This window comes from Erithacus rubecula (genome assembly GCF_903797595.1).
Source record: "Erithacus rubecula genome assembly, chromosome: 5".
Classification (NCBI taxonomy): Eukaryota; Metazoa; Chordata; class Aves; order Passeriformes; family Muscicapidae; genus Erithacus; species Erithacus rubecula.
The window spans coordinates 10,162,989-10,178,678 of record NC_136687.1 but is presented as its reverse complement, the minus strand read 5'-3'; the positions used below and the strand labels follow the sequence as shown (position 1 = coordinate 10,178,678).

Sequence of the window (15,690 nt, the reverse complement as noted above, 5' to 3'; positions counted from 1 at the left end):
ACTTGAAAGAGAATAGGAGACCAGAAGCAGTAGACCAAGGCTTCAGAAACTGAAGAAAAATCTGTGTAGAAAGCAGTCTGTTTGCAAGATAGAGTGTTCTTCACTCATTCACACTTATCCCAGAGTGTTTCAGAGAGAAGAAATTGAAGCAATATGTGCATATTTGTTCTGCCAACTGCTGCAGAGTAATTGCATTACAAACTTCAGAAGAGCTGTAGACAATTTAACTAGTCATATGGAAAGAGAAGATACGTGTGATGTCAGAGTAATGACCATATAGTGTTTAAAGGGTCAGCAGCAGTTCTGGAAGCCAGGCAGTATTCCTGATGGTGTTCCAGGTGTGTGAAAGTTGCCATTGAGTTTGGTGCATCCAACCTGTAGCTCCTATTTGACAGCCCTTGCTTTGCAGGTCATTGAGATTCAGACTGGAAGTGGGGCACTGACTGGATTAACTGACCTGCTAGCAGCCTCTAGGGAGACAGCTTGGTTGGATATTGCAAAGATGAAGGATCACAGTCCCTGAGTGCTGTAAATGCAATGTATTTGCAAATACCATCGTTACTGGATAAAGTGCATTGTGTGTGTTATCAAAACATTGACTACATGGGTAGTTTTATAGCTGTTTGGATTTTGCATCCCTTGCTTAATGCAACAATGATACATTATGCATTTTTTTCTGTGACAAATTTATTATCGGTTTTATGGTTTCCAGAAGAATGCTGAGAAATTCTGTTTAAATGAACATTTCCAGATCTGGTCTAAGTGTATGGAAACAAGCTGTTTCTGCTACCAGTAAATATGAGTTTTTGTCCGTATAAAGATAAATTTCATATATTTGCCTCAATATCACCAGGGATCATTAAAATACTGCAGGTTTTACAGTATGTAATTTCACTTTCAGGAGAGATGTAAGAAGCAAACATGGGCACACAAACTGCTTATGAAAAGCTTTTCATGCTTGACATTTTCTTGAAGCCTAATTTAAGTTGCTATTGTCTTGGTTATTCATGCTGGGGGAAGGGATAGTGATAATATGAGAAGACAAATAATTTTTAATTAAAAACCTAAATTAGGAGAGGATCCAGTGCATTAAAAAAACAAACAGAGAAACAACCATGAAAAAAAGCCAACCCTGCTAAACAGACAGTCAAGAAGAAACCACAACCTTCCTGCAAACTCATAATATTTTCTTTCTTTTTAACCAGTTAACAGCTGGACCAAGACAACCGATGCAAATTTATCCAACTCTTTAAATGATTTGACCTTTGTGGGAATTCTGGATGCAAGAGTGGGCAGTAGTTTCCATGGCCTTCAGAACCTGAACTCGGGGACCTCGAGAGATATCTCATTGCCTGAGAATGTACCTGGCCTGCTGTCCAGTGCTTTAGAAGATTGTCATAGCCTTAAATCAGTGGATTCTGGTATTCCAACTCTAGAAATAGGAAATCCAGAGCCTGTTCACTGCAGTGTGTTGAATGTGAAGAGAAAGCCATCAGAACCTGAACTGGTGCCTGACAGGGCTTTCCAGAGCGCGTGCACGCTGCCGCCGTACGTGCCTCCGCATGCGCTGGCTGCTGAGCACGAGCACGCCGTGCGCAAATCCTCCACTTTCCCCAGAACTGGGTATGACACCGTCAAACTTTACAGTCCAACCTCAAAAACTCTAAATCGAAGTGATGATATCTCTGTTTGTAGTGTGTCTAGTCTTAGCACAGAACTGTCAACAACTTTGTCAGTTAGCAATGAAGACATTTTGGACTTTGTGGTCACCAGCAGTTCAAGTGCAATTGTGAATCTGGAGACTGACGAGGCGCACTTTTCGGATGTTACCCTGAATTCCTCTAGAGACAGCAATGACCAGAACCAGCAGTATTGTCACGAGACAGACGTGGACAGTAAACGGAAAATACTGGGACCTTTTACAAACTTCTTTGCCAGGTAATGTTTCCATAAAATATATTTGGATGGATTCTGTAAGATTTTAGGAGAAAGGTCTTGTTTGGTGTTGTACTTTGAAAGATAAAATAGCTTGGTGTTTTCATTTAGATCAGTATTAACATATTTTTTCTGTTATTAGTAAATAGATAAATACTGCTGGGGTTGAAGGCTCTCCATTCCTACTCCGTGTTATGTTTATAGTGTATGAAAGGATCTTAAATCTTGAAAGATTCCTTCTGTATTACAGTAACAGGATTTTTGTACAAGGTATTTTTTTCTTCTGAACAGTGACTTCTCCAGTGATATCTTTTGTGATTTTGGCCAAGGTCTTTAATCTTGTGTCAGATAAATAGATAAATATAGGTAGGATCCATACCTGTATTAAAGAACTTTGACAGTAGTTTAGTAGTGGTGGAATATTTTATTGATCATTCTAAGGGTATGAAGCTTAAAGTACAAATACTTTACAAACACTTGGTGTAACTACTCTTGATCTTTCCAAATCTCAGTTACTGTTTTTTTTTTATATCCTTTTCCTTAATTTTTGTATGGGATGAAAACATCTGACATTGTCACCCACTTGTTGAATTGATAACATTGGCTACCCAAAGCAGTTTCTAAATTTGGCCTTTGTATGGACAATAAGGTTCTAACTGCAGATACCCCAGGGAAGTGGGGAATGAATGAGGAAGTGGACTGATCTGCGTGTGGGCGGTTGAGTTGTTTGGTGATGGGTTCTTTTTTTTTTTTTTTTTTTTTTTTAGGTTATGTAAGGCCTTCATAATGTCTCTTACTCTTAAGTTGCATCATCTGAAGTTTGATATATATTAGATAAATTGTTCTAGGAAGAAATTTTAGACATCAGGTGAAGTTGAATGTAAATAACCTGTTTTGCAATGGCTTCAGCTAATATCTTTTTCCTTGTGCAATTATGCAATTTTTTTGCATAAGTAAGCTAACGAAATACATCAAGAAGTGGCAAAAATCATTCTTTGAAAGGCTGCCTTATTTGCAAAGTTTAAGAAAATCAGTTTGTTTAGACCTACTAAGCTGGCTGAAGCCTTTGTTGAAAATTATTCTTAGGTTGAAGTACAGTGCAGCAGAACTCCAGTCATCAGTCATGTTTGAGATGCTGATGTTTTTGTGGACCCTTGTCTGTTTGTTGCCATGGAACCAGACTTAATTCTGAAGCATAAGGTTTTCAGCACTTCAAAGCATAAACTTTTGTTACCCATTCTGTTAGCACAACTGCAAACTCAAATGCTGTCCTTCAGCCAGGAAGGGAACGCAGTGAAACAGGCACATTTAGACCCTACTCAGAGTAGGTTGTTTAACCACTTCTCAACTTTTCCCATCCAACAAAGCAAAGCCATCTGTCCAAGTTCTGTTCTAGTGTAGTCTATGGTTTTACCAGTGTTGCAGAAACTGTAGGACTCACTAGAATGACTTTTTAACCTGAATCTGTGCAAGTACATTGAATGCCAGGAGACAAAGGCTGTCATTTCTACCTTTTAAATGGGGAACAGATAATCTTGGTCACTAGGTGATGTCATTGTAATAATATGAGGATTAAGTTCAAACTAGGTGATCAGCTTTGAAGTTCCAGGTGCTCAGTCTGTAACCTGACCTTGAATATCCTTCCCTTCACCATCCACTTCCTGCTCTGTTTTGGAAACAAGAGTTGCCCAGTTTTTGTCTGTACTTGCACACCACACCCCCATATTTAATGCATCTTCTCATGTCATGTGACCTGGTAGTGAGTTTCACAGGTATTGAACAAGCTGAGAGCCTCAGAGATTATTCTCTGCCACAGGGAATGCTGTTTATATTTTTGCTGTCAGCATTGTTAAGGTTCAAAACATGCCTTTGCTAGTTTTTGTTGGTGATTGTAAACTGCCATCCATGGGTTTGAAAACTCCCTTTTCCCCTGGGGTTCCTGTGAGCTCCTTGGATTCACAGAACTTAAACCAGTACTGAAGTAAATGTACCTGAGCCTTGCAGTGTTTTGATTGAAAGTAGTTGCTTTCTGGAGGCCTTCCTACCCAACTCACCCTGTGCTCTGTACTGGGGTTTGTGTGCAGTGTGAAATAAAGAGGAGGTATTTTGAATAGTATTGTTAAAGACCAGCTTGCTAAGAGGGAGCTTCCTAAAGCAGTTTGTTACAAGTGCTGGAGTGCTGGGTATAAACAGAGTTCCAGAAAGGAGTGTGTTCTTAGCAGTGCACTCTGTACTGAAAGTTGTGATTCAGTCTTGCAGGTTGACTGCATAAACTTCACTTTAGAGAACCAAGGGTGAGCCATGGCAGGAAAAAGTCAAATTACCTTGGCTTTGGTCAATGGCTGGAACACATGTATACAACATGGAGTAATGAGACCTGAGTGCTTTGTACACAGCCTTCCAGCCTGATGGTCATGGGGTAAGACTGCAGTGTGGAGACATCCTTAATCTACAGGTTTAGTTCTTTGAGGGCTTCTCTGGGTAATAGGATACAGGTTTGAACCACTGAGAGAAAAAATTACTCAGCTTAATTTTTTGCCAGGTTTTTGGTATTTGTTGAAAGGGAGAAACCTTGCTTCTTGAAATGGCACCTGTGCTTGAATTGAACCCCATCTGGCCTTTGAGGATGTGTCAGTTTCTCTGATCTTATCAGAGTAAACTTGGCCTTGACATGTCAGTTAAGATTTGTGGCTGCCTGTAGAGATAATACTGACAATAATTAGATGCCTCCAGTGCTTGGTCACATGTGCTTAAGCTACTTACATATCAATTAGGGGTAAATCTTTTGCAGTATCAAGAAAATGCTTAGAAAAGTATTTGCTTTAGAATATAAAGGTTTTGGCACTCTGTACATTTATCTTTTCTTTTGAGACTATATGTATGTGTGCATGTGCACTGTGCACAAGGTTGCATGTTCTGTGTCGGTTCTGTGGTGTGTTATGAAGTTTTGGTTTGAGACTGCAATTACAAAATGAGTTGTAGAAGAGATCAAAGAAAAAGTGAACCCTGTTGGCTCATTTCCTTCAGTCCTGGCACTTTCAAGATCACTTGGAAATGGAGTGCCCTGCCCTGCCTCCTTGAGCATTATGGTGAAGAAAGTTTCCTGGACTGTTCTGGCTCAGTTTGTGTCCACAGCAATTTGAGTATCTATAAGGTGTGGTTGTTTCCTCAGGCTGCTGGATGCATCTTTAGGTGTGAGCAGGAAGATCCAAAGTGAGAAAGTGGCTGCTTTCTTGCTGACACACAGCTTTTCTCTTGAAAGAGCTTAAGGCACCACAGGTACTGTGCTCTCATTAGGCTCCAGGTTGGCACATGAAAATGAATTACTCCTTCTGAAAGTAGCTGTAATGCTGACTGTTGACAAAAACACCTGACATGTTGGTTGTTTTCAAGTGTCACTTGTATCAGCTTTAAAAGCCCAGAGGTTTTTCACCTAAGCATGAGTTGGAATTAACTTCCTTCATTTGAATGTATGTAGGCACTTAGTTTGAAAACTAGTGTGAGCAAATAACTGGGTAGGAGACTAAAGAGTCAGTGGCTTGTCTGCTTATTTGCCTATTGACCCAGAGTACTGTGGGTTAATAAGTTTTACCTTTGGACTTTACTTCTGTACAGTACTGCTGAAACTTTTTAAATGTGTGGATCTTAAAACAGTTTTGATGAATTAGGACTATAGTGATCTTAAAAGTTTCCCTTTTCATTTATCATGAAGATTTTTGTGCTTACATGAAGAGTGACCATAAAGGGGTTAGGGCTATGTACAGTTAAATAATAAACCATGCAGTTTCACTTTAATGGATTACAAGTTGCCTAAGTCTTAGTCCACTGCCGTGGATGTTGTCTGTTTTCTCAAGAATCTGGATCTTCTTACTTTTCAGGCCACTCCTAGAAGTTTTTGATCCGAGTGTTCTAAGTATTTGGATCTCAGGAAGCCTATGAGGAGCATAGGGACTACACATGAAGTAAAGGCTTTAAGAAAAACATTACATTTTACTATTTGCAAAAAATCTCTGCCTTTCTGGAAGAAAATTTCTGAAGCAAAATTGACATCCTATACCATTAAAAACAGTAGCTACTACTATCAGTGTTAAGTCTGAAATCATGCGAATTTAATATGTTTATATCACATATGTACACCCGTGTTTTGAGATTACTGGTCACACATAATTTGTAGTCTTGAATTTAGGAATTAGGTCCATCGATGACAAAAGTCAGTCATCTGTGTTAATGGGTAGGACCCTTTCATAATGCTGCTTGTTGCTTTTATTGAGAGGACAGCTTATTGTACTTCTCAATTTTGGTGTTAAAAGGAAGATAGAATCACAAGGAGCACTGTAGCGTTGATTTCCCACTTTCATGTCTCCAAGAATGGGAATTCACTGACCACTGGAGGGAAGAAAAATTACGAAAATAATTGCAATTGACTGATCTGATACATTAGTTATGATGTCTTCCTTTCCATGCAAGCTTCTGTTCAATGAAGCCTCTCAGAGGCTGTTCAGGAGGAGATGGACTGAAGTGTGTAGGAGAAGGAACAGAAAGAGCTGGATGTGCTGTGAGGGCAGATATAAGTTCACTTCTTCTAACTACAAATGAACAAAGCCAAACTGGGCTGCAGGTGGAGTTGTACAGAAGCTGAGGGAAGGACTCCAGAAACGCAGCCTTTGAAGGAGGGAACCTGCATTGCCCCCAGCCCAGGCTGCTTCCCTGCCCTGCTGTGCTCTGGGCTCCCAAGCGCTGTAGTTGCCTGGCCCTACAGGATTCACTGCCCTGTTGGAGGGCAGCAAATGATTTAGTGGCAGTTTTGTCCTTCTCTGCTACTTTATCTGGGTGTGTTTCTAGGAAATTATTGTCACTAACAGGCAGCTAAAAGGGCCGGGAGGAGAGGAGGGCACACAGGCTTCTGCTCCAGTGCTGTGGGAAGCAGCATAGGCACTGAGGATCTGTTTAATACAGGATACTGGCAGCAGTACTTCAGCAGCCTGTGAGGCATTCAGGTGTGCTCATCTGAAAGGTGCTTCAGTCTGCACAGTGTGGTTTTGGATAGTTCTTATTTGAGAGCCACTCTGTCTACTGGAATTGACAGACTAAAAGTCCTCTCCCCACCTGTATTTATTACCACAGCTGTGTGTAAAACAGAAAAAATCAGTATAATTTACTGAAATAAACATTCTCTCTCAAAACAAATCTTCCAGAGGTGGAAACTTGGAATTCTACAAAGGTAACAGCCTTTGCTTTTGATAAAGGTTGCAAATTGTATGATACGGCTTTCAGAATTCCTGTCTTATTCAGAGAATGAAGTTTTGAACTTTGTCATGTGGCCTGTTCTCCACTAGGTGTTGAACTGAAACTGTCTAAATTAGTTGCAATCCTTATTTTCCCTTTTTGTGTGGGATAATGTCACTCTTTACAATTACAGTTTTTAGTTCTGCCTTAAACTTATCACTAAATTTTGAGATGTGACTCTTTAGAATAACAGGAAATTGCCTCAGTAGATTAAAATCTTAGTTTTGCTGTTGAATAACTGAAAACAGTTTTACATAAACAAGACTTTAAACAAAGAGGCTTGTTGAACTTATTTGTTCATTGTGGAAGCTAAATGAAAATCTGCTCAATGATACTTTGGAGTTTTTTTAGTAACTGTACAAAACTATGCAGTGAGGACTTAATGTGGTCTAGTTATTACTTAAAAGTCGGTGAAATGTGTGTGTTTCTTTTCTAGTGGCTGGTGGGAAGCATTGCAGAAGTCTGATACTGGCTGGTGGATGAAATTTGTGGCATAGATGTTGAATGTTGCTTGCATCATGGAGATGTAATGCCCCCCTCCCTCCCACCCCTTCCCTTGTGGGGTCACAAGTGCTGCCAGCAAACCTGCTCCAGCATGGGCTGCTGGTACTGAGGGGCCACAGGTGCTGCCAGGAGCCATCCTCCAGTTCTCACAGGGTCAGTCTTCTTTAGGCATGTCCACCTGCTCCACTGTGGGATCCTGCATGGGCTGCAGGGGCATCTCTGCTCCATCCTGGAGCTCCATGGGCAGCAGGGGCATCTCTGCTCCATGCTGGAGCTCCATGGGCTGCAGGGGCATCTCTGCTCCACCCTGGAGCTCCATGGGCTGCAGGGGCATCTCTGCTCCATCCTGGAGCTCCATGGGCTGCAGGGGCATCTCTGCTCCATGCTGGAGCTCCATGGGCTGCAGGGGCATCTCTGCTCCATCCTGGAGCTCCATGGGCTGCAGGGGCATCTCTGCTCCATCCTGGAGCTCCATGGGCTGCAGAGGCACAGCTGCCTCTCCATGGGCTGCACTGGGGGCTGCAGTGGAATCTCTGCTCTGGCACTTGGAGCACCTCCTGCCCCTCCTTCTGCACTGACCTTGGTGTCTGCAGAGCTATTCCTCTCACACAGTTTCACTCCTCTCTTTTGACTGCTGCTGTGCAGCAAATTTTTTTCCCTTTTAACTATTTTGCCAGGGAAGCTACCACTGTCTCCATTGGACTCAGCCTTGGCCTGTGGCAGGTTTGTCCTGGAGCCAGCTGCCATTGGGTCTGTTGGGCATGGGGGAAACCTCTGACTGCTCTTCACAGCAGTCATTCCTGTAGCCCCCCTCTACCAAAATCTTGCCATGCAAACCCAGTACAGCACTGCACACACTTGCTTTTGAATAGGATTGAAAACTACAACAGTTTCTCACAGATGTGCATGAGACTTTAGGAACTATTTCAGGTTAGTGAAATTGAGCTCTGTTTTCATTCTGATTCACTGGTTTAGTGAATTGATGGGTTAGATGGTCTTTGCATCTTCATTTAACCTGCAAGAGCTTTCCTGATGTTTTCCTTTGTTAAAAGGAGCTGTGAGGAGTAGATGACGTGGGGAATGGAGACTATCAGCATAATTACTGCTGTGTGATGCTCTGTCTCTCTCTCCATCTGATCAAAGTACTGTTTAGTGTTCAGCTGACTTTTTCTTTCCTGAAAAATGCAGTGAGCAAGTGGAATTAAATGGAATAAATATAATTTTTGCTCCCTGATGTTCTGATTTATACAGTATTTCTTCCTGTGTTACATAATCTGTGGAAGAGTTGGAATCAATATTAACTTTGGTTTTAAACACATTTAAGATGTCTCAAACAAGAAGTTATCTGTTGAAGTTTTCATCCTTACATAGAATTTTATTAACAGAAATGGTATATGAAAACTATACATTTTCTGAATCCATTCCTTATTTCTGTTAAGCCTCTCTTTCTAGTGATTAAATGCCTCCAGATTTCTCCAGCCATATCATAAGAATAATAAAGAAAAAACCCTACAGTAAATATTAGGGTCATTTACACCTTGGAGCTGACAGAATAAACACAACAGCTTGGCAGCAGTTGGAGGTAGGACAAGGCTTGTACTTGGTGTTTGGACTCCCCTTTGTGAGCAGGGAGCATGGAATCCCAGAGCAGTTCAGGTCCAAGCTGGGAGTTAACCTCCCTAGGCTGCACAATTCAGGATTTGTATTCTGCCACTATGATTTTTTTTTTTTTCCTCCTCTTTTATCTTTGTTGTAGTCCAGGAGCCCCGCATTAGATACAGATATGGTCTTGTAGGAACCAGGAAGAGCTTTCATTCATTTTTTCCTTTTGATCTTAATGCAGACAGGTCCATATTTAATCTCTATTACAGGAAGGTCTTAGAGTTTACTTGGTTTCACCTTTTTGCTTACGATGACATTTCATGTATTCTATTTTTTTTATTTGTGTGGTAATAGTACTTCAATGAAGAAATCTACTTTCAAATTCTAGGAATGGAATTTTCAATTACTCTGATAATATGAGGGTAACTGTGAGGTTGGTAAGCTGGGAAAGAGTCATTCATTAGAGCTGGTTGATGCTAATACATTAATTAGAAATTGGACCCGACTGTTGGTTTTGTATGACAGTCCTTATTTGCTGAGACTCCAGTTCCTGAGAATTCTTCTGTATTTGCGTGGTAGACCCGCATTGTGCATTATCCCTGTGGAAAATGGTTCTTGGCTTGCTGCTTGCTGCAACCAGTCCTAAAGCTAAACTCTGTGTTATTGCCTGATTTATCTTTGCATGTCTTGGATACTTCAGTGCAGTCAGCACTGCTTTGTTCCCCTGTAAAATGAGGGGAATCTGTAAGAAGAAAGATAAATGGAGAATACTGTAATTTTGATCAATAGTTTATTATATCCTGCTCTTTTTCCCACAAATCTAGAGAAATTTCCAAGTTACCCTATTGCAAGCTATAAGGTATCCTATACTGCTAATTTACCTTGTATTACTGTTTCTCTGAACTGTGGAAGTCTTTCTTTTTCCAGACCAGGTATCTGTTACACTGTAAAGCATTGCTGTTTTTTTATTCTTACTGAACTTACTGGAATGTTAGTGGTTGGAAAACTTTGTTTATAAAATGTGGTAGGAATTTATAAAACACAGTTCTGTGATTAGTTACCTCTTTCATAGGTTATCTTGTAGGCTGTCTGGCTCTATTTCTGTTGATTTGTTTATCCATAAACCAAGCATTGTTCTTCCTTCAGTCTGACCTTTGGCAATCTCCCAGAGACAAAATTCTGCAAACCCTGCTTTAGTATGTAATTTTGGAATCTTATTTGGTGCATAACTTGTTTATGGAGGTTCTTCACCACAGCCAAAGTACTTGGACTTTTTTGATGATGTTCTCTCTGTTGGTTGTTTTGATGTATAGCTTGACTGAGAGGTGATCTGGGTTTGAGAGGAAGGAATGTAAGAACTGCATCTAGTGAATTATTTCTAGAAACCAGTGTTACTGGGTCATGGATGCCAACTGTTGACTTTTCCCTTTGGAGAATGTAGATTTAGGGCATTTCAGGAGACTTTGGTATATCTCCTGATAACCATGCCTTCTCAAGTCCCCATCAGTTCTTCAGTCATCATTTGTCAGTCCTGTTCCTCCACTAATCAGGTAACAGAAATTCCTTTGATAGAATATGTTTCTGGTTTTTCAGGATTTCTCAGTCTCTGGAAATTGTTTAAGTGGGCAAATTAGGAACATCTAGAGAGGAGTCTTTCTTCTGTTTATTGGTAAGTTGCAAAAGTCATGATTAGTACAGAATAGAAAAGGTCATTGGAGGATGAGATGAAAATGATGTTATTGTTGGGAATATTTCCTAGATATTGTTAATTGAGTTAATACCACATCAGATAAGATGTGTGGACATTTTTGCTGACATTTCAGTAAATACTTAATGAAATTAATATATTATTTTTTGCTTAATAGGTGCTGTATGTTATTTAAAATGTCTCGTTTAAATGTAGTTTTCTGGATGCATTGTGCAGCAATGTCTGTGGAGACATCTCTTACAGTGCCTATGTGCTCAGTGTGGGTTTACCTGATTCTTATGATTAATATCTGCTTACTTTAGATAAAGTCTATACATGGACTTAGCCTTGGATAGGCTGAGGAGCTCAGTACCTTGGTGCTCTCTCCTTGTGTCATTTACAGTTATCAGGGCAGTTTCAGGGTCTTCCTTCAGAAGCAGCTGAAATAAACTTTGACTTGCCTCTGTTTCTTTCTTGCTTCTTAAGAACACATGCGAGTCTGATACTCATTTGAAAAATTGTCTTTCAAGATAAAATTGTTCTACAAATCTGAACCTTTTGAGCTTTCTCCACTGTCCTTATTTTGCATCTGTTCTGCTCATAAGACTGGTAAGTCCTTCCAGTAGTTAATTTGCATGACTATTCCACTTGTTTTGTCTTCTGAAAATAACCTTATTTGAAAGACTAAAATTTGGAGCATGCATCTTGAGAGCAGGAGATGACGTGTGTTTTTTAAAACTTGTAACAAAAATGTACTTGCATTTGCAAATTAGTGTTGGTTAAATGCAGATAAGAAATTGCATCAGTTTGCATGAGCTGGGTCAGTTTCTAGACAATTTTCATACATGTTGCTGTACACTAATTGTCTTTTTAAGAGTAAGGAACCCATTTACTTGAAAATGTAATCTCTGTGCTAGGTCTGTGTTAGTCTACCACACAGCAGCATATGCCATCTACTTTTCTATTGCTTGCAGTTGTGATTCTCTACTGCAAGTTCAAGTACTGCACAACTTCTTCTAAGGAGCCCTGGCAAAATAATCCCATCAGTAAAGTTGAAATTCAGATTTTCTGAATAATGCAAATGCTCTAGTTGTATGAATTCCTAAATCCTTAGCTCCTCTACCCCTTTTTTTCTTTCTTCCAGTAAACTTGGGCATTCTGGTAAAAAGGTACCATGTGGTGCCTGGAAGTTCAGAGGGGTGTTTGTGCACCACCAGGTGTCTGTGTGTGTGCATGTGCCTGCCTTGATCAGCTGAATCCTCTGACAGCTCCTGTGGGAGCCCATCCTTTTTTCCTGTTGTTTCAATGACATGTGCCAGAGAACCAGTTCCTTGACTGTCATGGTACCAAACTTCAGAGATATCTAAATGGGCTCAATGTTGAGTCTGCCTGGCTTGAGAAGACTTTGAGACTTTTCAGAAAGGAGCTTTGCAGCTGACTTCAAGGCTTGGAGTAAATGGGCAACAGAAACCATAGCAGCACTGTCTCTGCTGCTTTAGTGGATAGGTTTGCATACTGAATGGGAGGGATGTGGTGGAAAGGAATGACCCCTTAAGAGGTGACTTCACATAAGTGACTAACCTTGCTTGGGATAAAGCATTACTGAAATGTGGAAAAAATGAATAGCTGATTATTTGTGGAGCTGCTGCGCTCCACTCCTCATGGGGCAGTAATTGCTGGCAGTTGTGTTGCAGACCTCCTGTCTTTTTGGAAAGAATTGGACAGAACTAGATAAACTTTCTGCTTCATTTTAAAAGCAGAAGCTTGAAAATGCTCCAATAGATGCAATATGGATAGGTTTGACTTGATAACTTGTTATTGATGTGGTTCTAATATCCTTAGAACCACGTTTTTCAAATTTGATTGAGGCTTCAACCTGATCATGACAGCACACAAGGCTGCATTAAGAGTGGCAATATACACATGTGCAGTACATATATTAGCAGTGCTTAGAGAACAAAAATGGAATAGTTTCTTAAGTTTTATTAAAAAAATAAGGTTTTCCTGACACTGCTAAACTTGCCTCTTGTATTAACTTCCTCTTTTCCCACAGAAAAGGCAGCTGGGCAGATCAGTATAGACTGGTGATGCAATATCTGTCTGTTCAAGCTAGAGATTGTTCCATCTCTGTCCTATACCACAGAATGTTCTTTGTATGTAAAAATTAACCTTGGTGTTAGAGTTAATTCTCTTCAGGTAGGTAATCCCTCTCTACAGCTCAATTAAGATAACAAGGTTGAACAGCTGTTTGGTGCCAAATACTGTATTTAGGGGACTGTGCAAAAGCAGGGTTCTGATTGAAATTTGATCTCAGCTTCTGTGCTTGGCTTTTCTGAAATAATCGGCTGCAGATACTAAGTGTAAAATAGTGAGCACTTACCAAGGGAATGCAGATGTAACCCATGACACTTTAATGACTCCACACTAATGAGACTGCAGACATCATGCCTTATGTCAGATGTTCTTCTTAATATCCCTATTGTAAATCATCATGATGTGTTCTGATAGTTGTGAAGAGGACAGTGAGACTGAACTTGTGATGAGTGCGTAATCTTTTCTTTCAAGGCATGTCAGCCCTTTTTTCCATTCAAGATCTCAAATTTATTTTTGTTATCTTAAAACACTTGTAATGAAGCTTTGACATCTTTTACTCTAGAATTTCTGGGCTCATCTTCACAGTAAAGATGTGTTTGTTTAGAGTTTAGTTTTGTTTTTTTTTCAACTAGAGAAGTTTTGCTTCTAGTTAACATGTATTTTTCATTAGTAAGATCTCCTAAAGTTACTTTTAGTGAATTTGCTCAGGAGTGAAACGGCTTAGTGCTGTTCTTGAAAAAGGGAGCTGTGTAAAAATAGGAGGAAACTAATTCCTTTTTGTGCTGTAGCAGCAGGAAAATTAAAGGTTTTGTTATGAGTTATTTGCTCTGAAATATATATGGCAGAAACTTCCTCCAAGGAGTTGCATATTTTAAGGGTTTACTTTCACTTCAGGAGTCTCAAATAATGGCTTTATCAGGACCCTGTGGTGGTGTCCTGATCTATTGCAAAGCTCTATAGAAATTGAACCAGAGAACTTCTTTGTTTGGTTTGGGTTTGTTTTTTTTTTTTTTGTTGGTTTTTTGTGTGTGTTTTTATTTTGTTTTTGTTTGCATATTTGTTTGTTCTTCCTTAGGTTTTCTCAGAATAGGTCCAAATCAGGTGGCATCTCTTCTGCTCCTTCTGTGCCATCCTGTCATATATTACCTTTGGTGTGTTTCAGTCTGGGACAGATTAGGGTTTAATGCTGTATGTCCTCAGTCAAAGCAAGAACAGGTAGTAGTTTGGTCTTCTTCATCTTATTGTGCTGATTTGTGGCTGCTTATAATGTTAAGCCTTTGGGGTATATTGACACTTTCTGGAGTCTGTAAAGAGTGTGGATGCCATCCAAACATTGGCACTTAGGCCCAGGCAGAGGCTGGAGGAAAAGGACAGTACAGAATTAAATTTGTATATGCTGCTTTCAGTTCAATATATATTTATATATATATTTTAAATTAAAAGTGAGCTGAAAACCCTGACATAGTACAAGGGAGGAAGAGATGCCTGGTGCCCTAGAATGTAGGGATAGAGAAGAGTGAGCTGAACAAGTGTTGTGCCATCTGCTAGATAAGCTGTAGAACAGATTATTTATTATGACACTGCCTGTAAAGGGAAAGTAGATAGTTAGGATTGTGGAATTGAATTGAGAGGAAGTGTGTGAGATGGGCTTTTCTGATTTAGTTCATCTTATGCAAGCAGTTGCAACAGAGAGCTGTTACAATTTATCATTCCTATTCATATTTATTTTGCTCAGAGGGTAAAGACCTACTGCTGTTCTTAAAATCCCTTAGAGGAGACTGAAGAAGTTACTGCATGTACACGTGTGCTAGCAACTTCTAAAGTGGATAGAGACAGAGAAAATTGCTTTTAATTTTTGAGTTATTGCGTTGTTAATGAAGTGTGGTGAAAGCCTTTTACTTGCAAAAGGATTTGAATGTGCACAGAGCTGTCACAAAGATGTGCCTCCCTACAAGGCTCTTCCAGTGGTCCTGATGCTAGAAACTCTTGTTTTCTCTGAAGATGGTTGGAGTATGGAATTTGCTTGCTTCTGAAGTAATAATAATCTGAAAAAAAACCTCTTGCAAAAACAGCCAGTCTGTCTTGCATTGTGTATCCTACTTACATGCAGTAGGTTTTATTATGTTTTTTCTGTTATTCTTTTTTATTCTTAGATACATTTTAGAAATTGCTTGATATTTCTCCATTTTAAATGGACTATATATATATATAAATAAATCTCTTGTCTGTCTGTCTTTATATTTTATTTACCAGGTATCTGTCTCGATGACACAGGTCCATCCTCTCTGGCTTTAGTTACCATACAATCTCTGCATAGCTGAAGGGTTTTTGGAGAAGTACAGTTAGTGCTTAGCTTTGGCAGCAGTTGTAATTGACTTACATGATTTCTTTACATAAGCAGTTTGTTCTTACCTTTTAATATGATAATCTGTTCTTGGTTTGAATTTCAAGGTAACTGTACCCTTGTGATACAGAAGCACGTGATAATTTGTATAAATATATGCATATTTAAGGATGGCAGTGCATACTGTTAACATTATAATATATTTCAGCACACTTTGATGTTATAACCTCAATTGTTT

General features: G+C 39.7%; 1 protein-coding gene across 1 annotated transcript in view; it reads left to right on the top strand.

The window, feature by feature from the left end:
* Positions 1 to 15,690, top strand: part of TBC1D14 (TBC1 domain family member 14) — a 64,919-nt gene that overhangs the window by 4,379 nt on the left and 44,850 nt on the right. The window contains exon 2 of the mRNA XM_079307028.1: positions 1,206 to 1,938. Coding sequence (XP_079163154.1) covers positions 1,206 to 1,938 — 733 coding nt within the window. The remainder of the gene's footprint in view (positions 1 to 1,205; positions 1,939 to 15,690) is intronic.